Source organism: Talpa occidentalis, unplaced genomic scaffold (genome assembly GCF_014898055.3).
Source record: "Talpa occidentalis isolate TD23 unplaced genomic scaffold, MPIMG_talOcc4v2.1 talOcc4.7, whole genome shotgun sequence".
NCBI lineage: Eukaryota > Metazoa > Chordata > Mammalia > Eulipotyphla > Talpidae > Talpa > Talpa occidentalis.
Window position 1 is genome coordinate 74812523 of NW_023605083.1, and position 24543 is coordinate 74837065.

The following is a 24543-nucleotide window of genomic DNA, read 5'->3' on the forward strand; positions in this document are numbered from 1 at the left end:
GCTATTTTATGCAAAAAAAAAAAAAAGAAATGACATTTGACTAGGCAGATAACTGATTGTCAATGGTTACAGCATTCCTGCACCCCAAATAAGGCCCCATTTGGAAGGCATGAATCAAAGGCAGTAAAACTATATACCCTGCCCTGTACCCACCTTCTCCCTGCTTCATATCACTTTTGAACAGCAGAACCTTAAAAAAACCTTTCAGGTACCTGCTAAAAAACAGGAGTAATAAGGAAGTATTTTAAGTTGTAAAGGCCTTTCCTACTAGCTGAGAGAGAGAAACGTGAGCCTGTCTCCCCTTTTGCTGCTTGATGGATATCCAGCTCTCATGGAAACCAAGGGAAAACAAGATGGTAATAACATTACCAAATGAGTTAAAAACAAAATAGTCAGTTCTTAATTTCTAGACCCAAATTTGCTTGTAAGAATATAGAGGTAAGTCTGGGACAGCTCATACAGAATGTTCTTGACGTGCATAATGTGCTGGTGGGTAAATTAGAATTGACTCTGTGAACATTTTTCAGATGAAGCCATGACAGGCATCCTTTTTCCCTTCTTCTTTTTCTAGGGCTATTTCCTTCTCCGGTTCCTTGCCAGAAGAATTGGAGATGACACCTATTTTTCATTTTTAAGAAAATTTGTGCATGCTTTTCATGGGCAGTTAATTCTTTCTCAGGTAATTTATGGATCCTCTTGAGTCCATGATATATAATTGAAAAGGGTGTGACTTTGGGGACTAAATTGTGTAGATATTTAAAAGCAGGGGAAAGATTTACAACTTAGTGCAATAGGAAAAATAGAAAGTTAATGAAATGAATGCAAGGAAGTGTTGTTTCAGGATAGGTGATCTCCCTGTACTTTGGGGACAGACTGTAACCCAAAACTGTCCTGCACGGTCATGTAGACAGTTGCACCTTAGCTGACCTTAAAAACAAAACAAAGCAATCCTGCTCTTCCCTCTCTCCAGAATGATCTTTGCAAGGTTAATTCCTTCTTATTCTTTCATCTTAACTTGAATGACAATCTCAGAGTCATCCCTGCCAAACAGATGTGCATCCACCCTGTTACTCTCTACCCCTGCCCTTTTCATTCCCTTCATTATTCATAGTGTTATTGTCTTTCATGGGCCAATTTGTCTCTTTTCTGTTTCCTCCATTCTATATATACATTCAACAAAGCCAGACCATGTTTTATCTCCCCAGTACTTAATATATGACTGGCACATAGTAGGTACACCATGTGTATAGATGAGAAACTAATAATAACAAGAAATGTGCAGACAACCTGGTCACAAAACTCTCAGAGAAAGATTATCAGCTTGTAGTGGGAGTGAGTGAGCTGCACATAACAAGAAAGTAAACATAAAGGAAGGCTGTGATAACAGTGTTTATAACTGGTTGGTAGGAGATGACTGAAAGGTATTTTTGATATTCCACATTTATGTTCATATCCGACTTTGAAGTCACATTATCCACAATGTTAGATGTAGAGGATATGCATGTTTAGTGTGAAAACATGGAGGGAAATCATCAGAGTAACAAGACTAGATTGAAAGAGAGCTATATGGGTGCTATAGAAGGTCAAAGAACAGGTAGAGGACAGGTCGTTGCCTGAGTTCTCACCTGCATGCGTGCACAATTATAAGACCACTCAGGTTCAGGAAACAATGACAATGGGGTTTATTTAGCAATCAAGGAAAACAGAGTTTCTAAGGCTACAAGTGGCTGGCTATCTTACCCCAGATAGTGTCCACAGTGTCCAAAAGTCTGGAACAAAAAGATTGCTTACTCAAGACGGCACTGTCCTGTCAACAAGGACCTGGAGATCATGGCACACTGGCAAGCAGTGAGCCAGGATCCAACTTACAGTGGCAGCTAGAGGTGCTCACAGATTGGGTCACTGAGATGGCACTGCAGCAGCTCATAACAACGTTCTGAAGGTCCAGTTGGATAGCACCATATGGTGAGCAGACAGCAAAGGAGGCAATAGCACCAGGAGATGATGCCAGAAGATCAAAAGTGGTGGACAGCTCCCAGGTGACCCAGAGTGCCAGTCCATTGTGTGGCTTACCATTCCAGTCATCAGGAGACAATGTCAGATACTCCATGTTAACAGCTCTCAAAAGTGATCTGGACACAGTGATGTCAGTCAACAGTGCTGGACACCACTGGCCAGTAGTGCCAGTTACTAGAGATACCAATATTTAACAATTCTTTGTGAGTTGTTGGCCTATACCAACAACAAACAGCTTTTTAAGACACCAGGCCCAAGGCCTTTGGTGTGCCTTTCAGATATTAGAGGCAGGACCAGAGGCAGGTGTTGCCCCCCAGTCTTTGACTTCTTTCTTTTTTTTTTTTTTTTTAAAGATTTATTTATTTATTTGTTTGTTTATACAAGCACTGGGTACAGTCAGAAGTGTGGGAGGGTGAGAGAATTCACCAGAGCCAGAGCAGGGAGCAGAGCAGGCAGAAGGACCGAAGTACACTGCTGCTGGGAGCAGCGGGCCGGCAGGAGAGGTCTGCACGCCATGTGGGACCCTCCTCCGGTTGCTGGGGAGCAGAAGGGGATCAAACCGGCGCTGCAGAGGCTGTGGACAGCTTTGCAACCCAGCACTCAACCGCTGCGCCACCGGGGAGGCTTTGGCTTCTTTCTTTGGAGGTCAGCTGCCGGTCCTTCTTCTTTCTTTTGTCTTCATTTCTCTTTCTTCTTCAGAGACCAGGAACAGAGCCTTTAAACTGACTTCTGCAATGCCTTATATCCAGTTTCAAGGTCCTCCACCCTACCTGCCTGATTGGACCATTTTCAATTTTAAGTGACCGATTAGACTATTTTTAGGAACAATCAGCTCATTCTTCATTTTTGATCCAAATAATTAATTAACTTATTGAATATGATTGGTTCATTTAGCTCACACCTGATTGGTCTATTCTATGATCCAGGCACCAATATAAAAAGGAAAACTGGTGCCTGCGCAGTCCCAACCTGCCCTGACCTCAGGAAGGGCTCATGGGCTGTTAGGCTCTGAGAACCCACAGCCAGAGCCAACCTCAGTGGGGCCAGAAGCTCCCTGCACCTGGTAGCCCTTCAAGGGGCTGGGTGTAACAATGTAAAGTGGGGGAGGGTCCTGTGGCAACACTGCAGGATGGACCCCACTGGGAAGCTGCTGTGTTGGCCTGGGACTCCATGAACTTCTATTCTGCCCGTGGCTCCAGGGAGCTGCAGCACTGGAGCTGGCCCACTGGGGTCCCATGCTCTTCCCTGCAGCCTTGAACCAAGAACCATGGGGCTAGCCATTTTCTCCTTTACTGGAGCTTGCTCCTGCATAGGGTATCCTTGCCTCTGTAGCCCCAGTGGGGCAGCATGCCCTAGGGCAAAGTGGTAAGGGAACCCCTACCACTGGCCAGCACTGCTGATCTCTCTGTACAGCCTGAGCCATAGTAAGTCCACAGTAAAATGCCCGACACCCACTGCCTCTGTACTCTCGCAAGCAGCTTCTGGGGCCAAGCACGAGAGCCCTAAGGTCAGGGGTGGTAGAGATAGGGACAGCGTGAGTGTGTGGGGAGGGTAGCTCTGGGATTCAAACCCAGCTACTGCTCTCCTTAGGAATCTAAGTATTTGGAAAGGCAACTGAAACTCAAAAATCTTATATGCTTGGTTGACTGATAAATTTCTACTACTAACAACTTCACGTCAAGAGACTGCAGTGTTAAACCAGTACATTGCATTTACTGTGACTTCTGAAGTTATGATTTCAGCTTCCATGGAACTCTGAGTTCTCCCTCAAACAAATCATTTAATTTTTCTTTTATTGATCTCTTTTGAATGAGATTATTGTTTTATCATAAAGCTTTATTGAGATGTAACCCACATACCGTAAAATTCACCCTTTTAAAGAATGCGAGTCAGTGTTTTAGTATATTCACAAGGCTTTGCAGCCATCATCACTAATTTCAGAATATTTTTATCATTCCCCCAAAGAATCCCTATATCCATTAATAGTCATTTCCCACCTCCACCTCCCCTCCCCCACAAGTCCTAGGCAACCACTAACATAATTTGTTTACTCTGGATCTACCTATTTTGAACATTCCATATAATTGGGGTCTTATAATATGCAGCCAGTCATATTGTATGTAACAGATATCAGTACTGCATTCCTCTTTCTATATTTTAATCTTCATGTGATAAAACATGCTTAACAAAATCTGCCATTTTAATCTAAAATGCTCGCATTGTAATCATGCTCGCAATCATTGTCACCAGCATTCTCTAGAATATTTTCGTCTTCCCAAATTGAAATTTGTACTCATTAGACAGTAACTCCCCACTCTTGCCTCCCTCCAGCCCCTGATACCCACTATTCTACTTTATCTATATGAGTTTCACTGCTCTGTGTACCTCATATCAGTGGACTCATACAATAATTGTCCCTTTGTGTTTGGCTTATTTTGCTTGGCATGTCTTCATTGTAGCATGTGTCAGAATTTCCTTCCTTCTAAAAACTGAATATTCTATTGTATGTATGCACCATGTTTTGTTTATCTAGTCATTTGTCAATTGATATTTGAGTTGTTTCCACTTTTGGGGTCCTGTGAATAATGCTGCTGTAGACATTAGCACAATATCTGTTTGAGTGTCTACTCTTAAGTTCTTCTGAGTACATACCTAGAAATGGAATTAAAAAAAAAAAACTGTCTATTTTTGGGCATTTGGGTTGTTTCCATAGCTTAGCTATTGTAAATAGTGCTGCTATAAACATAGGGGTGCAGGTGCCTTTTGAATTAATATTTCTGTGTCCTTTGGGTAAATACCTCGGAATGGAATTGCTGGATCATATGGAAGCTCTAGGTTTAGTAGGTCAAGAAATCTCCACACAGGTCTCCATAGTGGTTGGACCAGTTTGCACTCCCACCAGCAATGCAGGAGAGTTCCTTTTTCTCCACATCCTCACCAACATTTGTTGTTGCTGGATTTTAATATGTGCCATTCTCACTGGTATAAGATGGTATCTCATGGTAGTTTTGATTTGCATTTCCCTGATTACAATGATGTTGAACATTTTTTCATATGCCTGTTGGCCATTTGCATTTCCTCTTTGGACTGGATAAAGAAGATGTGGTACATATACACAATGGAATATTACTCAGCAATCAAAAAAGATAAACTCATGCAATTTGCAGCAACATGGATGGAGCTGGAAGGGATCATGCTCAGCAAAATAAGCCAGAAAGAAAAAGAAAAATACCGCATGGTCTCACTCATAGCAGGAATTTAGAAAACCTAAATAAAGGACCAGGAAAAAGACTGATTATAATAAAGAAAAAAATCAAAATCAACAAGTAACTATAAACCAGAGACACAATGGGGTCAGGGGAGAAGAGGGGGGATTAGGGCCAAAATAAGAGGGGGGGTGGGAATTGTATGGGGAATATAACCAAAATGAAAATGCTTACATTGTGCAAAAATGAAAAATGATGTAAGAATTATATGAAATAGGGCCTCCCTGGTGCTGCAGGTGGTTGAGCACTGCACTGTGGAGCTGTCCGCAGCCTCTGCAGTGCGGGTTTGATCTCGGCCAGTGGGCGAGAATCCCACTTGGCGAAGCAGACCTCTCCTGTCTCGCCTGCAGTGTATTTCTTCAGTCTGCCTGTTCTGTTCCTGCTATGTCTCTGGTGAATCCTCTCATCCTCCCACACATATGGCCTGTACCCCGGTTCTTATATAAAAATAAATATATCTTTAAAAAAAAAGAATTATATAAAATAAAATAAAATATAAAAAAAAACTGTCATGCCATTTTCCACAGTGGTTTTATAATTTTCCATTCTCACCAGCAGTGCTCAGGGCTCCAGTTCTCCACATCCTCACCAAAGCTTTTTTTCTGTATTTTTTATTATAGCCATCCTAGTGGGTGTGAAGTGGTATCTCATTGCAGTTCTTACTTCCATTTCTTACATAGCTGATGATGTTGAACATTTTATCTACTTTTTATTTTCTTAAGGTAACATTGGTATATAACACTATATGTTTTGGGAGTATTGGTTCACACTTCTTCAAATGTATGTTACTACATCACTGCCATTGCCAAAGTTCCAATAACCCTTCACCACAGTTTACTGTACCCTCTTCAACATTTGTCCCACCTCCCACTCCCCATCTGGTATCCGCAGTTCTGTTGTCAGAATCCAAGACCTTGATTTGTTCCTTTATACTCCATCATGAGTGAAATAATGCATTATTTGTCTTTCTCTTTCTGATTTACTTCAATTAGCATTATGTCCTCAGGGGATGTTACAATGACAGGATTTCATCTTTTTTATGCCTGAGTAGTATTCCATTGTGTATCTATACCACATCCTCTTATCCAGTCATCTGTCAGTGGGCACTTAGGTCATTTCCATATCATAAGTATTGTAAATAGTGCTGCAGTGACATAGTGGTACATATCTTCCCAATTAATGTTTTTATATTCTTGAGATAAATACTTAGAACTGGAATTGCTGTATCATAAGGTAGATGTATTTTTAATTTTTTGAGATCCCTCTGTAGAGCCTTTCCAAAAAGGCTACATCAGTTTACATTTCTATCTGCAGGATATGATGTTTCCTTTTTCTCCACACTCTCACCAACACTTGTTTCTGGTTTTTTTCTTTTTAATATGGGCCGGATCCCATTGTGTTGTTTTGTTTTGCTTTTTAAATATTTATTGGGGCCTCTCTGGTGGCACAAGTGGTTAAGCACCACACTGTGAAGCAATCCGCACTCTCTGCAGCATGAGTGCGATCCCCAGTCTGCCTAACCCACATGGCAAAGCAGACCTCTCCTGTCTCGCCCACTGCTCCCCTCAGCAGTGTGTTTCAGTCAGTCTGCCTGTTCTGTTCCCCACTTTGTCTCTGGTGAATCCTCTGCACCCCACCTCTTATATGCATAAATAAATCTTTATAATAAATAAATAAATATTTATTTATTTATTTGTATTAAGTGGGAAGAATACTTCCATAGTGCAATGAAACTTGGGTCCTTCTTTCCTTCCTTAATATTAAAAGGCATTGAAGTAGTACATACTGATATATTCCAAGTTGTCAAATCCTTCAATTTACTAAGATGAACTGAAATTGTTGGCCCAACTCACATCCATGTGAGAACCTAAAGAATTTACATTGCCTGTAGCTGCTTCATACCTTATAAAAGATAAGTGGATGCTATTGGTATTACAAGACTGTAATCTTTTATTGAAATTTTTTTGTTAATATTCTTATTCATAAATTAGGATATGTCACTCAGTATTAGGATATATCACTCACTATTCCATCCCAGTCTTATTTATTGACACAAACTTATCCTTTGCTTTGTCACCAGGTTCACAGGACTAAATTTTTTGCCAACTTTAGTCTAGCATTTAAAATCTTCCTGCCATCAGGGATCATGCTCAGCGAAATAAGCCAAAAAGAAAAAGAAAAATACCGGATGGTCTCACTCATAGCAGGAATCTAGAAAACTTAAATAAGGGACCAGGAAAATGAATAACTATAAGAAAGTGAAAATCAGAATCAACAAAAAAATATGAAACAGAGACACTTTTGGGGGGTGGGGGGTGGGAGGGGAGGGATTGGGATCAGAAGGGGGGGGTTGCAATTTTATGGGGAATATAAAAATAAAATTTATTATTTAAAAAAAAAACAATTATGGATAGTAAAAAATAAAATAAAATAAAATAAAATCTTCCTGCCATCAAATGCCCAGCAACCCTTAATGTATAGAGGGCAGTCTTTTTTTTTTTTTTTTAAAGATTTATTTATTTATTTATTTATACAAGCACTGGGTACAGTCAGAAGCACGGGAAGGTGAGAGAATTCACCAGAGCCAGAGCAGGGAGCAGAGCAGGCAGATGGACCGAAGTACACTGCTGAGGGGAGCAGTGGGTGGCAGGAGAGGTCTGCACGCCATGTGGGACCCTCCTCTGGTGGGTGGGGAGCAGCCGGGGATAGAGGGCAGTCTTTTGATAGCAACATTCATCATATACCAGGAATGTAAAACCATGAGTGAACAGCAAAAAGATTAAAACAATTCTTATTTGCTTCCCAAAGTCATGATTTGTCAGATTCTCCCTCTCTATAAAGATAGATGGATAGAGACCACGTATAGTATAGTATAGTATAGTATAGTATAGTATAGTATAGTATAGTATAGTATAGTATAGTATAGTATAGTATAGTATAGTATAGTAATGTGTGCATTAAATTAATGTCTTCAAAACTTGAACAAGGTGATTCATTTGCATGGTTCAATATGAACTGCTTCAGATGACAATATCAGATAATAAAGAGAATTTTAAACTCAAATTAACATGTACCCCCCTAAAACTGGCCACCTCAAAGTGGGGTATTGATATAGAACTGATAGATAATGAGACATAATCTTCCTTCTTTTTGTGTTTGAATTCTGGAGAGTTGTTCTGACCTTGTAATGTCTTGCTCTCTTGAGGTCTCATATTTCCATTTTGCGTGAGAGCTCCCTATTTTATTTTTGTTTTTGCTATCTTTAGCAGTAATGTAGTAGGTTAAATTATTTTACTGTTGAAATAGTACTGTGGTTTGGTTTTGTTTCATTTTCTTTTTGTTGATTTCTGTGCGTACTCATATCTGTTTTGTAATTGCAGAGTGGTGAGGGTCTTGGAAGGATCCAGATGTTGGTGTGAATGAGTTAAGTTGGGGCTGGCTCATTTTTGTGCTATCCCTGATATCCTTCCTCTCTGGGGTTTGGAATGAGAGACTCAGCAGTTACTGTGCTCTCAGTGTACCTCACAAGGTAATCACCAGTCCCAGGTAGTAGGAAATGGAAATGCATATCAGAATGCCTGCTGTGTTATGATCTTAACTGGGGACCCAGTCAGTGTGGAGTACACCAGCTCCTCCAAGGTTTTCCACTCCTTCATGGAAGTGTACTTCCATACAAAGTCTGCTCTCTCCTCCACAGGGTCCCTTGCTTTACCGACAGCCCTGCCACCTGTGTCCCCTACTCCAGACTACCACTCAGGTTCCTCTCTCCACCCACCTTTTGTTCAGTGTAGCATGAATTTCCTCAGTGTTAACCCTGTTGAAGTTTAAGAGGTCTTATTGTGTTGGGCTTGCTTCCAAGACTTGCCTAATCATCACTGCGGTCTTCAACTGCCTACCATTTGTGGAGATGCTTCCTAACCCCCATCCTGGGGCCTACTGGCATCTGTCAGGGCCTATCACAGTGGGTCTGCTTCCAGAACCTACCCCATGTCTCACTGAGTTCTGTAGGTGCCTATTAACTGTTGGGGCTGCTTCAGGATCCAGCCTGGAGCTTGCTGGGGTCTGTTGGGGCCTACCACATAAGGGCTGCTTGTCAGTTCCTCTCTGATGCTTATGGGGCTCTGTGAGCCATGGGGGCTCATCTTGCCTGCCTAGGATACCTGCTTGGTCAATTTCACTGCTCTCTGGGGCCCTCTTGCTCTGGACATTCTTCTTAGCATGTGCTGTAACTGTCTGTTTTCCTTCAGGAGTTATTGACTGTTCAGTTCCAATCTCACTGTGAGTATAAGAGGGTGAGCCCAGTGTCTACACTTTGCTGACATCTTGTAGCTCTCTTCCTCATTATGGTTTTGATTTACATTTCCCTGATGATAAGTAGTGATGGACACTTTTTCAAGAGCCTGTGGGCAATCTATATGTGTACTTTCTGGAAGTGTCTATTTAGTCTGTCTGCACATTTTTGATTGGATTATTTGTTTTCTTTTCATTGGGTTGTATAAGTCCTTTGCAGATTTTGGATATTAGCTTCCTGTTGCATGTATAATGTGGAAATATTTTCTCCCATTCAGAGGAATTCTTTTTATTTTAATGATTTTTTTGTGCAAAAGCTTCTTAGTTTGATGTAATCTTATTCTATTTATTTTTTTTTCTTTTGTTTCCCTTGCTGTTGGAGTCCCCAAAGACATCTATAGACCAATGTGAGGGAATATATCACCTATGTCTTATTCTATGTATTTTAATGCTTTAAGAACTCAGCATATTTTCATGTGCTTATCAGCCACTTGTATATCTTTTTTCAAAAAATATCTTTTTAGATCCTTTACCAATTTTCTTATTTGATTCTTTTATTTTTGTGTCATAAAGAGTACTTTATATATTCTGTATTCAATTTCCTCAGATATATGACTTCCATATTCCATATATGATTTCTCTCATTTTGTGAGTTGTCTTTTCACTTCCTTGATTGTGTCCTTTATAGCAAAAGCTTTTTCAATTTTGATAAAGTTCGATTTATCTTTTTTCTCTTTGGTTGCTTGTACTTAAGGTGTTGTAGCTTGGAAACCTTAACTCCATTAAGGCTGTAAAGATTGACTCCTATGTTTTCTTATAAGAATTTTTTTTTTCTTATTTTTTCCCCTAAGGTGGGGCGCACTATTCCTGCAGTTATTGTAATACCAGGTCTATGTGTGAAATGGATGGAGCAAGCTCCTATTCATCTCCCTTCTCCAAAAATCCATTTAATATATGGATTAAAGAGCATATCAGATATTAGACTGATAAGAAGGTAATACACTTGATCTTAGCCAGAAGACTGAAAAGTAATTGGTTTTAGGTCTTATAATTAGGTTTCTGATCCATTTTGAGTTAATTTTTGTATATGGTGTGAGGTAGATGCTCCAACTTCATTCTTTTGCATGTAGATATCCAGTTTTCCCATGGCCATTTGTTGAAAATGCTATTCTTTCCCTCCATTAAATTATCTTGGGATATTGTAAAAAATGAATTGACCATAAATGTAAGAGTTTATGCCTGAGAGTTTACTCTCAGGCATAAATTGAGAGTTTACTCTCAATTCTATTCCACTGGTCTCTATTTCTGTCCTTATATTAGTGCCATAGTAGGTTTGGATATTATTGACTTTTCAACTGACATATTCATTTTTAAAAATCAAGCAATAAAGGAAAATACAAAAAAAAAGAATGTAAAATAGCATTCAATATCTTACCATCCAAAAATAATCTATAATTAATATTAGGTGAACATCATTACAGAAATTGCACTTTTTATTTCTCTATATATGTTCTATATGCATATGTATGTATTGCATATGTGTGTGTGTTTAATGTGTATCTATACACATATATGAATAGAAAGATATAGTTGGATATAATTGTTTTAAAAAGAATTATATGTGCTTTTTAACAAAATGTTCTAAGTTTTGTTTTACTTGAATTTAATGAAAAAGATACTAAAATGACTGCCTTGAACTTCAAAAAATTAAGAGAGCTATTATTTCTTAAAAGATTCTCTGTGATTAAGAAACATTACTAAAAGTCTTTGAGTTTGAAATTGTTATATTTTCTTTTTAGCTATTTTATTTTTAGAGAACATCACTTTATTCACTATTGTAAAAGATGAGGAAATCAGCAGTTATAGACATCTACTACTTTCCCCCAATTTTAAATTTTTCTTATTTATTGTTTTTACATCAGCAAGGCTTATATCATTTATGGCATGTGCTATCACCATCATTTTCACAGATGTATAGTGTTATTTCTGTATTTAAAGAATTTCAGTATTCACTACTAGTCATCTTACCATTCTTCTATATTCATGAATACTTTGTTTTGATTTAAATGTTTGTTGGCTGCATTTCACTATCAAATTGATGTTCAAGTTACAGACTCACTACTTATGTGGCTTCTGAGTTCTTATATTCTTGAGAATGTATGCCTGTTGCTGTATATTTAAATTATAAACTGGTTGGGTATAATATTCTTGGATCACATTTTCATTTCCTTAAAACTTTGTAGACATTGCTCAATTGCTTTCTGGCATTAAATCTTGCTGTAGAAATTTCTGAAGTCAGCTTACATTTTCTTCTTTATATTTCTGAAATGACAGAAAAATTCCTTATCTTTGAAGTTTAGTAATTTAATTAGAAAATAACTTGGTGTCCATGATCTGCATCAGTGTCTTTTCTTGGGAAACAGTGCATTTTCAGTCTTCACTTCCATTCTTCCTTATTTCAATAACATTGTCTTAATTCTGTATTTGAAAGCATTTTTTTTCTTTGAAGATTCTGTACTTCAGTGTTACCAGGTATTATGTTATATCATCTTTGCTCTCAAACCTTGTTATTTTCTAATTACTTTTTTCTTTTTGTTATTCATGATGTGTATTTATCTCAAGTAACATTGTTGTTAATCATCATTAATGTTTTTATAACATAATTAACATTTTCTTTAATGTCTATAAATTTTTTCACTGTTTTTATTTTATTAGTACTCCTATGTGGATGTAATTTTGGTCCTGAATTCACTTCTGTCACTTTGAAACCTCTCTTCATGTCATTTGTTTTGTCATCTTGTCTTTGAGCTTTCATTTTACTCAGTTTATGTTATTGTGTTCTCTTGACTTTATTTTATAGTGTAAAGCACTCATGGAGGATTTTCTTCTGTTCCTTGGGTTGTGCTTTTTTCATGATTTTATGCATTTATTTTTCTTTTTTCTTTCTGTGGGTTTTATTGTATTAATTTGCATAATTGCCATACTTTTCTTCTTGCTCATCCTCACCATGGGCAGCACTATCCTGACCTTTTATTTCTTCTCATAGAACATTATTCTTGGTTCTCAACTGTTCTTAGCCATATTTTTCTTACCATCTGAGCTACAGTTTGAAGCTTGGATACTATGCATGTGGGGAGCAGAAGGGAAGAGCTCACTGGAGCTGTTTACATCTTTGTTGCAAAAATTTGGCTCTGTTAACTCTTTGAAATTTTGTTAAAGTCCCCAACCAAGAGTCTGTTCACTTAATTTGCATATAGCTTTTCCCTATTACAGGTACTCCCCCATTGTTCTTCCTTTTCAATTTAGAGTTCTAGAACCTGAACAGTTCTTCAAAGTGTGTCATCCTCTGTTGTTTATTTCCCAGGATTGCTCATTTCTCTCCAGCAAACATTTCTGGTCCCACTACCGTTAAAAAAAAAAAAAAAAAAAAAGGAGGAATTATAAAGATATTCCTATTTCCTTCCAAATTGTGTGGGTATTTGTGAGAATTTGCGGGGTTTGGGCAATTCACCAGTCTCACTTTTGCTAAGCATGAGGTTGGGGGTGGTACAGGGAGAGGGTTGGAGGCTGGTGTTGGAATCTTCTGTTTCTTTCCTTAGTTGTTTCTTTTTGAAGTTTATGCCATGAGGCTGTACTTCTTTCCTTGTTTAGATGCTGCTGGTGAAGTTTTTACTGTGTGTATGTGTTTGTGTTTTAATGGATGGTGGTTTTTTGTTATCTCATGTTAGTTATTGATGAGAAAGGATATGATCCCATTTCTTTACTCAGAAGTCCATCAGTTTCTTCTTTTTCTACTTACTTCTTAATCCCTTCCCTTCTTACTTATTCAGCATTTTGTACTATCATTTTTCTAGCCCTCACTAAAACTGTTCTCTTTAGCTTAACAATCACTTCTTCCTTAACATTTTATTTCTCCTCAACTCTTATTCTGTTAGCCCTGTCCTTACTTTAAGATTTTCATTGTTTTGTCTCTCTATCTTCCATTCCCCATGACCATGTTAATTATTCATAAAACAGGAGACAGAAATTGCTAAGTCTGTGTAATTACAAAGTCAGAGTATCCAGTAGAATCAACATATAACTGCTTTTTATTGAATACTTCCACCAGGACTACAAAACAATTACCAATTTAGCCATGTGCCACAATCAATGTAGTTTTTGTTGTTGTTTTTTTAACTATTTAACTAATTTAGCTTGTTCTGACCTGATTAACATATATTCAATAGATTATTAGGAAAGTAGGGAATGAAAAAAATATTCTTAAAGGATATATTTTTTGAGTGGAGTATGGGTTTAAAACAATTTCTAAGGATCTAGAAAAAATTTCATCCCAAGCCTTTTTTAAAACAGGCAGGGTTTTAGGGGTGAGGGTTTGTCTTTGGTTTTAATCTTTTTTTTTTTTTTTGGGAATACTATAGAAGTGACAAACCCCTAGCATTTATTGTTAATTAATTTTGTCAATGATTCTAGAATTAGCCTTTGTTCCTCCTTGTTCTAATATAATTTATAAGTTGCTTTCACAAAACTGCAAATACTCTAAAGGGAAGAGTGAAGATGGATGAAAGAATTGAAAAAGTAAGGAAAGGAATAGTCATAAAAGAAATCTTTTTATGTTGTGGAGAGTGACATAAAGCTTCTAACATGAGTCTAATTCAAGGACACATGCCAATTTACAAACAAACAGGAAAACTAGCATTTCATTAAAGATTAAAGAATAGGTCTATGAAAGGAGTAGAAGAAGGAAGTAAGAAGGTCCACTTGGGTTGATTCCATTAACTGATAACACAGAGATTGTCTGGCTGAAACCAAAGGTCTTCTTGGGTTGGCAGAACCCAGGACAAAGAAATATTAAGTACTATAGATAAACATTCATCTAACTTATAGGAACACAGGCATTGTGTCATAGAAAGCCTCAAGGTGTTGGGTTTCATGAGCCAGTATGATCCCCTAGACCTGTTTTCCTGTCTTGAATGGCTACCTGTTAGGAGGTGGGACATCTCTCCCTCTTTAAAAAGAACCAGTGTTACTTAGGACCCTCCTGCACTTTTCTTAGCTTCACACAAAATTCTAAATGTTATGTTTTGCAGTCCTATAAATATCCAGTCGTAATTGGGAAATGCAAAAGTACAGAATTAAGGTTACTCTGAATTTCCTGTTTCTCACAAATTTAAATTCTCCCCCTTACCATTGAGTTAATGACCCCCCACCACCACCACGTGCGTGCACGCGTGCACACACACACACACACACATAATTGGGCATAAATTACTGAACAAATAAAGGATAAGTTGATATGGGCTATAAGAAAATAATGAAGTGAAACTAGTAAGACATTATAATTACACTACTTGGACTTTCAAGAAGGAAGAATGCTGTTATTAAGCCAACAAAATATTTACCAAGTTAATTTATTGATATGAGATTGTGATAAATGAATTTCTAATTCAACAATTTTCACAAAATAATTATTAAAAATTTTAAAACATTGCTATTTTTTTCTCCATATATCCACTGCAGGTGTTAAGAAGGACTTCATATGTGAGGCATTATTATATTTAGTGTTGTGCCTTTTCATTTTGACTGCACGATGCATGTTTTTAATACTAGTTGTATTTTTTATTGTTTATTTTAGATGAAGCACAATAGACAAGTGAAATCTTGGAAGGAGAACAGAGATTGCAAGCAATAAATCTTCATTAGTGCCTTAATAGGGAGATTTTACTGGAAGAAATGGACCTAAATACTCATAAACACATAGAACAGGGTAGCTGGCTTCACTAGTGCAGTGATCACTGTGCTTAGGGAAAAAAAGCACCTTGTCATACAAATTGTTTGCAGATTTCTATTCCTTTGTAATTCCATCTGTTTTTAATACAAAGGTCTGTGCTGAGCTTCCATTTCGCACTCTAAGTTAAGTGGATCTCATCAGAACCCTGCACTATCCCTGTATCTACAGACTTGGTTGAGGAGGTAGAAGGGAGGGGGGGACTTCAGACAGGAGGGATACATATTTGGCAATGTAGTATATAGGTTTACCTATGTGCCCTTTTTAAAGACCCATTTTTAAAAATTATTTTCAATTTATTAAAAGAAAACCTGCAAGTATAACTTTTATTTTGTTCAATATCAAGAAAGTGAAAAATTATACTCAGTTTTTCATGGTCTGCATTTATCCAAAATATGTCATTTCAACCCTTCAGCTAACAAATAATTAACTCTAGACTTATCCATTTAGCAAATAAAAATGCCCAACATACAGTTAAATTCAGATTTCTGAAAGCCTAAGTTGAAACCAAATCAAGATTCCAAAATTAGATAGCTTGATAAAATTGGTCATAATACTCAAGGTACAAATTTAGTATCAATGTGATTTGGAACATTCATACATGAATTTTTATTAGGTCTTAATGGTACTGTGGTCACATTTTTAAAGAGTCCTTATCTTTGAAATGTATATTTGCTGAAACATTGATTGGTGAAATTATATAATATTTGTAATTCACTTCTAAATAATACTACAGGCCAGTAAGTGATTGGATGGGCAGATTGGCTGTGGGTTGATGGGTATGTGAAAGTTAATTATACTCTTTTTTCTACTTTTGAATGTGTTTGAAATTTCCACAGTAAAGAAAAATGGGTACATGTCATGTCTTTGTGTTATAAAAAAATGTTATGATTGAAACATCGTAAATGTCATACAATTGAGGACTTTCTAGAAGAGACTAGAAAGATGGAGGCAGGGGCCTGTGAACCATTTTTGGAATTGTGACATTTTTGTTCTACCATTGCGATATTAATTTTTTTGATTTTTGCCTTTATCTTTCCATAGAGCAGTGCAAGAAAATTGCGTGTTAGTTACAGGCTTGTCAGTGGAGATTGTTCTGTATATAACAGGATCGCTAGATAAAGCTCATGAAGAGGAGAACAAGGTTAAGTAGATAGGGATAGTGCTTTCTGCCATGGCCAGCCAACACAAAATAAACTGGGTGAGGACAAAATAATATTACATTTTTCAATGTGTTTGTGGTTTTTATAAAATAAATCTCTCTAACTGATTGAAGCCCTATAAATTAATCAATTGAGTATGTAGTCTAATAAGTCAGCTTAAGTCTAGCTCAAGGTGAGCTGTCAACAACTGAGAAGGCTTCATCTATGACATGATTCTAGGCAGAGTTGCTAATTGAGGGCCATCTTTAATGGTTTGCTTTTATTCAATTCCAGGATTTCCTTCAAATGCTGTTGGAGAGCATCCCAGAAGAAAAACGGTGAGAACCAATTTAGGAATTGAGTCCAGTTTTACTTTTAATATAAAAAATGACTCTGCCACTGTTTGACTTGTTACAACGCAGAAAGTTCAGTCTTCCTCTCAACAAAGTCAGAGACCTATCCTAGCCAGAGGTAGTCCCATGCTTTAGAGACGAGCCTATGTGGATATTGGGAACCAACATGCACAACCAGGGAGCCCCAGAGTCAGAATCCCCCAAAGTGATAGAAGAGGCCAACCAGAACAACCTGCCATCTCAGTGGCTGTGGAAAAGAATGGAGAAGAGAAAGTTCTCTGTCAGTGTGGCTCCAGTTAACATGACAATATAAGGAAACACTGTTGAATTGAAAATGTAGAGTGGTAATAAGAGATTGGTATTTGAAGTCAGGCTTTCCTAGATTCTAATCTTAGAATATGATAGAGCAACTTACCTTATCCCTCCGGATTTTAGTTTTCCACTCTCTCTTGTAGGGCTGAAGGAGGTTTAAGGAGATAGCATGTGAAAAGTAGGTATGCAGTTAATGATTGATACAGTATAACCTTCTGTGTACCAGGCACTGGGTATGGTATCTACATAAAAAATCATTTCATCCTTATAGCACTCTTATCATCATCATCATCTCATGATGATTACAAATCAACATTGTTGGATATGGAGGCAGTTAGCCTTCAAAACAACACTATTTTGGTGCATTACGTTTCTCTCCCTATTTTTCCAGTAAAAGGACTGAGAACCAAAGACTGAGTAAGCAGCTGGGGTCTCACAGCTGTGTGTGGTAGGACTGGGATTTTTGCTCAGGCAACCTGGCTCTGAACCTTCTCCCCTTGTCCACTTATTTCAAAGGAGGAAACCAGGTCTCCCAGAGTTAAGTAATTTTCCAAGATGGCTGAGTTAGTATTGAAGATGTATTGATTAGAATTACATCTGTCTGGCTCTTGTTTCCTTCAGTAGGATTTCACTATTCTGAAAAGAAAGAATACACACTTCCCTAGAAGTGACCAGTTGTAGGTTGGCTGACCACCTACAGGGATTCATAGAGGAGGTTTAACTCTTACATCAAAGGTTAGAATAAGTACATTCTAACCCACTTCTGCTAATTTCCTACCTTAATTTAGGCACTAAAAGTGAACACCCTGAAACATAATTTCTAATTGCCAAATTGGTATTCAAATGTTCAGGGGGAGAATCTTGAGAAATTAAACATTTCTTTGAAGGAGAGTCAACATCACTGTTCTTTCTGACCCACAGTTTAACTATGCTTTTATGTTGTAAGAGATTTCCAAATGTGGAAATGAATTATTTCACACAGACAAAGACTTAGATCCATGCAAAGTCAGAAACCTAGTTGTTGATTGACCTGTCTTCCATCTTCCACAATTAACATACCCATGTTATTTGATAAATTCCTTTATTTTTACATCTTTGTGTTTGTGTCTTTTGATGCTAAGGGAAGTGTTATCCAGGGACATTGCATGGCTAAGATACTAGATTTTCAGCAGGTTGCACAAAGGAAGTATGGCTTGCTTTGGAAGGTATGAAATGCTTCAGGTTCACCATCATTTCTTTTTAAGCAGTCATATGGGTTTCCTTCATCCAAAATCTTGTCAAATATGACCATTATACCCAAGTCAAGAACAACGGTTTACCTGCAAGCTGTTCATTTTCATTTTCTTTTGTAACTGCCTTGGAATAACTTTTCAGGTCCTCTCATAATGGAGCAGTTTCCATAGGCTATAAGCCAAGTCACTTTCCGAGTGATGACTATGCATTCCTCAGAAGAGCTTCTTAGACACAAATAGATCCATTTTCATGGAAACAGCAAAGTACATTTTTAGTTTAGGAGGTCTTCTTTCTTTTCATCCTCTTCCTAATAAGGTTATAGAGTTCCCTTGGAGTTCCCTCAGTCCTCTGGCTCTGGGGAACTGGATTTTATCATTGCATTTATTGAGCTGCACATTGTGGGCCCACCAAGAGACTTTTGTTATAATTGTGAAAGTCAAGAGCAGCAGCTAAGTTCAATGGTGGCCACTGACCACCAGCTTCACCCTTTGAGAGAATACATCTCTTCAATAGGATCTTGATTTGGTTAGCAGCTTCAAGCTTCTTTTAAAAATTCCCCTGAAAAGCAATATTCCTACAATGAACCTCTTTTAGCAAGTAAACCAGAATATTTTCAAACTCCAACATCTTCTTTCCTGCAAACTAATCTCAGAATCTGATCCAGCTATTAAAACAGTTTATTCTTGGGCCTCCCCAGTGGTGCAGCGGTTGAGCGCTGGGTTGCGAAGTTGCCCGCAGCCTCTGTGGTGCCTGTTCGATCCCCGGCTGCTCCCCGGCCACCGGAGGAGGGTCCCACATGGCGTGCAGACCTCTCCTGCCACCCGCTGCTCCCCTCAGCAGTGTACTTCGGTCCTTCTGCCTGTTCTGCTCCCCGCTCTGGCTCTGGTGAATTCTCTCACCCTCCCGCGCTTCTGACTGTACCCAGTGCATGTATAAACAAAACAAACAAACAAACAAATAAATAAAACATGCCCTTATAAAAAAAAAAACCAAAAAAAAACAGTTTATTCTTCTTCCTGTGAAGCATACTGTACAATTTATCTAGGTCTTCAAAGGCCCCACACCTACCCCAGAGTCTAATATTTGGTCCTATTGTAAATTGATCCTTAGTCATGTCTATTAGGCACATGAGCCTCTGAATAGGGCAGGGTCTTCAGATTAAACCAGCCAGTTAATATTCAGGGACTAGTGTCCTGTGTGTCACACTACCTTTATGCTCTTCTATTTCTTCAAGAAATACAACTGTTCTATTGAGCACTGCTGTACCAGAGTTTATGCTGAACACTAGAGAACAGAAAAGAATAAATTCCATGCTGAGCCCTCGGGAACTCCTAGTCAACCCTGAAGACACACATGAAGTAGATAATTATGACTTAGTGGAGAAAGTATTCAGGGGAACTTCAAAGTCCTGAATCCATAGAGAAATGTCTCATTCCTCATCTTGAGTCTTTATAAAACAGTGCCAAGGTGGGGAAAAAGTCATAGTTTCTGGGTTCTCATCTATGTGCTCACAGTTGCAAGATACCACTCAGGCTCAGGGTGCAACAACAACTCCCAATCTTAACAAAGGGGAGGTTGGGATGAAGGAAGGAAGTTTATAAAGCCACAAATTACTGGCTGTCCAACCCCAGATATTGCCCAATAGTCCAAAACAAAGGCTGTTCCCTCAAGATGGCAATGTCCCTTTGATGAGAGCCTGAAACTGATGGCACACCAGTAAGCAAAGGACCAGGATCTGACTCAGCTGGAAGTGGTCACAGGTGGGGCTACTGAGGTGATACTACAGCAGCAAGGCCAGGCTGGATAACACCAGATGCCAGACCAGACAGTAGCAGATGCAACAGCACCAGGAAGTAGTACTGGAGGATCCAAAGTGGTAGACAGCTCTGAGAGGTGACCAGATACAGGTCAGTAGTGCCTGTCACAGGTCAGCAGTGCCAGTCAGCACTGGCCAGCAATGCTGGATAGCATGCATCAGGGAGCAACAGTGCCAGAGCCACCAGTGTTACAGCTCTTTAAAAGCTGTTGGCATACACCAACAGCAGGCAGCTCTTTTAGAGACACCAGGTGCATGCCAACAGTGCTCTTTGAAGGTGGTGTTAGAGGCAAGATGGGAGGCAGGTGCAGTAGTCAGGTCTCTGTGGAGGTCTTGGAGGTCTCAAAGTCTGCAGAAGTCATGGAGGTATCTGTGAAGGTCATGAAGTTTCAAAGTCTGCGGCAGTCTCTTCAAAGGTCTTTCCAGGAGTCCCAATGAATCTCTCTACAAAAGTTCTGACAAATGGTTCTGCAGCTGTCTGTTCAATGAATCAAGCCACTTATTCTCTGACCTATATGTCGTCAGGGTTCCTATCTTTCAAGGTTGATTAGCTGTTTGGTGCCAGTTAAGCACCAATCAGATTGGTCTATGTACGATCCTCTGCGGTCTCAAAAACCTTGAATGGCACTGGCGAAAACTCAGACTTGATGGGTCCTTTGAGAGTTTGAATCTGATTGGTCTGTTTATGATCCAGCACCATATTAAAAAGTGAAATCCCAGCTGTGTCCAGATGCAACCTACAATGAGATTAAGCAGGCTCAAGTGAGCAGTGGGCTCAGGGTAGCCAGGCATGGCATTGAAGGGGTCCCCATAGCAGAGCTGGGACATATGTCCAGGCAGCTAGAGCACAGGCTACCACTGCCAGGTTGGCCTAGTATCCTGCGGTACAGCCCAGGCCAAAGTCACTGGAGCTCAGGCCTGACCTGCAGGCTGCATGCACTGAGGCCAGCCATCAAGCCAGCCTTACTGAGGTAGGCCACAGCAAAACTGGTCATACCCTCACTGCAGCAGCAGCTGTGGAGCCCCTGTGACAATTAGGGAAAGAGGTGCCACTATAGGTTTTAAGTAGTGGAGTGACACCAGCAGATTGGAGAACACTCCGGGGGGCAGCATAGATGATAGAGAAATTGGGAAACCACTTAGAAACCAACATAGCATTTCACTAAAGAGATAGAGAGCATCCCCTGGCAGGGAGGGTGGTGCTGATAGTGGGTTTGAGAGTAATAAACAGATGTGGGGAATATTTCAGAGGTGCCACAGAAAACATGCAGTTGAAGAGAGGATTCTAACATGAACCTGGCCTTTCTTACTGGCCACTGACTTACACTCTGAAGTAGCACAGAAAATACAGGGGGCAAGTGTTTTGTCTGAAGAATCTGCCTGGAACAGAGGTGTAAGAGAGAGACTATTTGAAGGTAGAAGAGGAGAGATTAGGAGTTGTGTTTTAGATATCTTCAATGTGAGGTTGCTGTTTAAATGCTGATTTTTTTTTTTTTTGAGATAAAGATTTTTTTTAAAAAAGATGAAAGTGGTTACTTAAAAGAACATCCAGACAAATCTGGGTACCAACCTGCCTAGTACAGGATAGCCAGGGAGAAACTTATCCAATGTGCCTTGCCTTGCCTGATAGTCCACCAGTATCAGCAGTTACCAGTTTTTCCTTTGCTCATTAATTATTATGTTTGGGTGTGCATGTTCTTGTGTTTGTTTTAATTCAATACTTTTCCCCCCACATGGACTATTCATTATTTATTTTTTTTTTTTTAAAAGATTTATTTATTTATTTATACAAGCACTGGGTACAGTCAGAAGCGTGGGAGGGTGAGAGAATTCACCAGAGCCAGAGCGGGGAGCAGAGCAGGCAGAAGGACCGAAGTACACTGCTGAGGGGAGCAGCGGGCGGCAGGAGAGGTCTGCGCGCCATGTGGGACCCTCCTCCGGTTGCTGGGGAGCAGTCGGGGATCGAACTGGCACTGCAGAGGCTGCGGACAGCTTCGCAACCCAGCGCTCAACCGCTGCGCCACCGGGGAGGCCCTGGACTATTCATTATTAAATGTTTTGTCAGCAATCTTCAGTAACTACCCAAGCACAAATGACTTGTTTTGATAAAGAAATAAATACTGTATGCAATGCTTTGAGATTCTTTGAGATCCACATGTAGAAAAGGAACTTATAAATTTCTAAAATCATGAAATGAAAATTTTAAAGAAAGAATGTCAGTTGTATCCAGAACAAGAGCATTTTCTTTTCTATCCCCTGGTACTGCAGTCCCCAGTGCTTGTATTGCTGAGTGCCTGCCCTTCCAGAATTCTCTTGTCTATGCTTCATTTGAAAGTTATTTTCCTTCAGAGGCTCAGAGAGAATGTGATCTTTAGAATCTCAAGAGGCTGAAGATGGAAGCCAGAAGTGATAAAGACCTTTCTCTTAATCAGCAACAAGTTAACAGGCACAAATGGCAGATATGGCTAATAATCAACACCCCATCCATGTCACTCTGCCTGCAGAAACCAGCAGAGTGAGCAAATACAGCACAGGCAATGCCATTTTCATGCACACTTGTGTTTGTTTCTATGTCCTTTAACTTCATGAAAAGAAAAAATCTGTTACTTTCTCAGCTTTAACGCAGCTTATTTTCCTAACCAGCATCATGGTAGGGTGCCTAGCCTATTTTCTCCCCTCGGTATTAACTATATTTGACCACATTTATAGCTCAGGGAGACTGGAGATGAACCCCTGAAACTCTGATCTGCCTCACTGGATGCAAGACTACAGCTGGGCACTCACCAACCAGAGATAAAACAACCCGTGTTCCAGAGACCCAGGAGGACTCTGGGGCAGGCGGGGCCTGGGCTTTAGGCGGAAGTGCCACTCACTAGTACAAGTACGGGGGATGTGCAGTCATGGGTCCATGTACTTTTAGCTATCTGTATAAAATCAATTTCCATAGTGATCAGACATGCAGAAGAGTAATTTCCTGTAAGTCCTGGGTCCCCACTAAGTGGAAATGCTTCTGCTTGTCTGTTGTGATGATTTAAGCCACATGATCTCAGAGGGGAAAAAAATCACCATTGGTTTACATTCTGAGCATCTTGATTTGAAAAAGTCAACCTTCATTTCTACCATGGTGAGATTTTCCATGTCCAGAATTGAAAATTCATTTGTGCTACCATGTCAAAAATTATGATCAAAATAGCAAAAACTACCTACATGTTACTATTTTTCTCTAAAACACAGTTCATTTCTTTCCTGAAAATAAAGCATTTTCACATGGAGTCTCATGATTTCCTTGAGAGGTAATGCCATTGATAGTACCTTGAGCATTTTCTTTTCTAGCCCCAGGTACCAAATATGTGTGTGAGTGTGTGTGTGTGTGTGTGTGTATACACATATATATGTGTGCATGTGTGTGTGTATATATATGTATACATATATATACATATATATATACACACACGCGCACACACACACACACATATATATATATACATATATACATATATACACACATACAGCAGCTGGAGTTAATTCTCTCATCTTTCTCTCATAGTTTAACATCTTATTCCACATTAACAATCTATGAACAGGCCTTGGTGCAGTTTGATGTCTGCACTGATACTGGAAGTCTGAAAACCTGGGTCTTTCTCTTTGTCCAGGCTGACTTTGACCAGAGGCTTCTTAGGTTGCAGTTTCTCCATCTGCTAAAAAGCCACACAACAATTGACACCCACTTCACAAGGATATTATGAGGAATGAAGTGATAATGGTTATAAGATGCTTTGAACCTTTGCAAAGGAAAGTGATCTGAAAACACATGTTCTCTTCATTCATGGGAGAGTGTCTTTTGCTCCTGAGAGCAGCTGAACAATGAACTCTCCTGCCCTCACACTTTTGCCCCTCCCAAGAGTCTCCCCATCTCTTCAGAACTATAATTGGAGGGCAGACAAACAGGGCAGCCGCAGCAGGGGCCAGGCCGCCTCCAGCAGGAGAGATGTGAGCAAGTAGAAGTCAGCCTTGTTTGGAACCAGTGCAGACCTTCCCCTTCTGCAGACTTTTCTGCACCATAAATCATGTTCTGATGCACTGTGCAGACAAGTTCAGCACAGAGAGAAAAGTGGGGCTTTGCCACCTAGTGACTTAGACTTGTATCTCAGCTCTTTAAGTTCCATCTCTTTGGCCTTGGATAAGTCCCTTACTTTCTTAGAACATTTATTTATTCATCTCTAAGATTTTAATATTGGTCTTGCACAGACATTGAAAATTTAAATGAGATTTTGTCTATAGTGTTTGGTATATGACAGACATTCAATAACATTAACTACTACTACTTTTA

General features: G+C 39.2%; 1 protein-coding gene and 1 non-coding gene across 7 annotated transcripts in view; one reads left to right on the forward strand and one right to left on the reverse strand.

Moving 5' to 3' along the window:
* Positions 1-24543, forward strand: part of AOPEP (aminopeptidase O (putative)) — a 405018-nt gene that overhangs the window by 271942 nt on the left and 108533 nt on the right. For 5 of the 6 annotated variants that reach the window (XM_054689497.1, XM_054689495.1, XM_054689499.1 and 2 more), the window contains exons 9-10: positions 572-679; positions 16794-16837. In XM_054689497.1, coding sequence (XP_054545472.1) covers positions 572-679; positions 16794-16837 — 152 coding nt within the window. The remainder of the gene's footprint in view (positions 1-571; positions 680-16793; positions 16838-24543) is intronic. The other variant, XM_054689501.1, reaches the window with a different exon arrangement.
* LOC119233214 (U2 spliceosomal RNA) lies at positions 10424-10605 on the reverse strand. Its single transcript, XR_005122359.1, has one exon. It is a non-coding gene; the product is annotated as a U2 spliceosomal RNA (small nuclear RNA).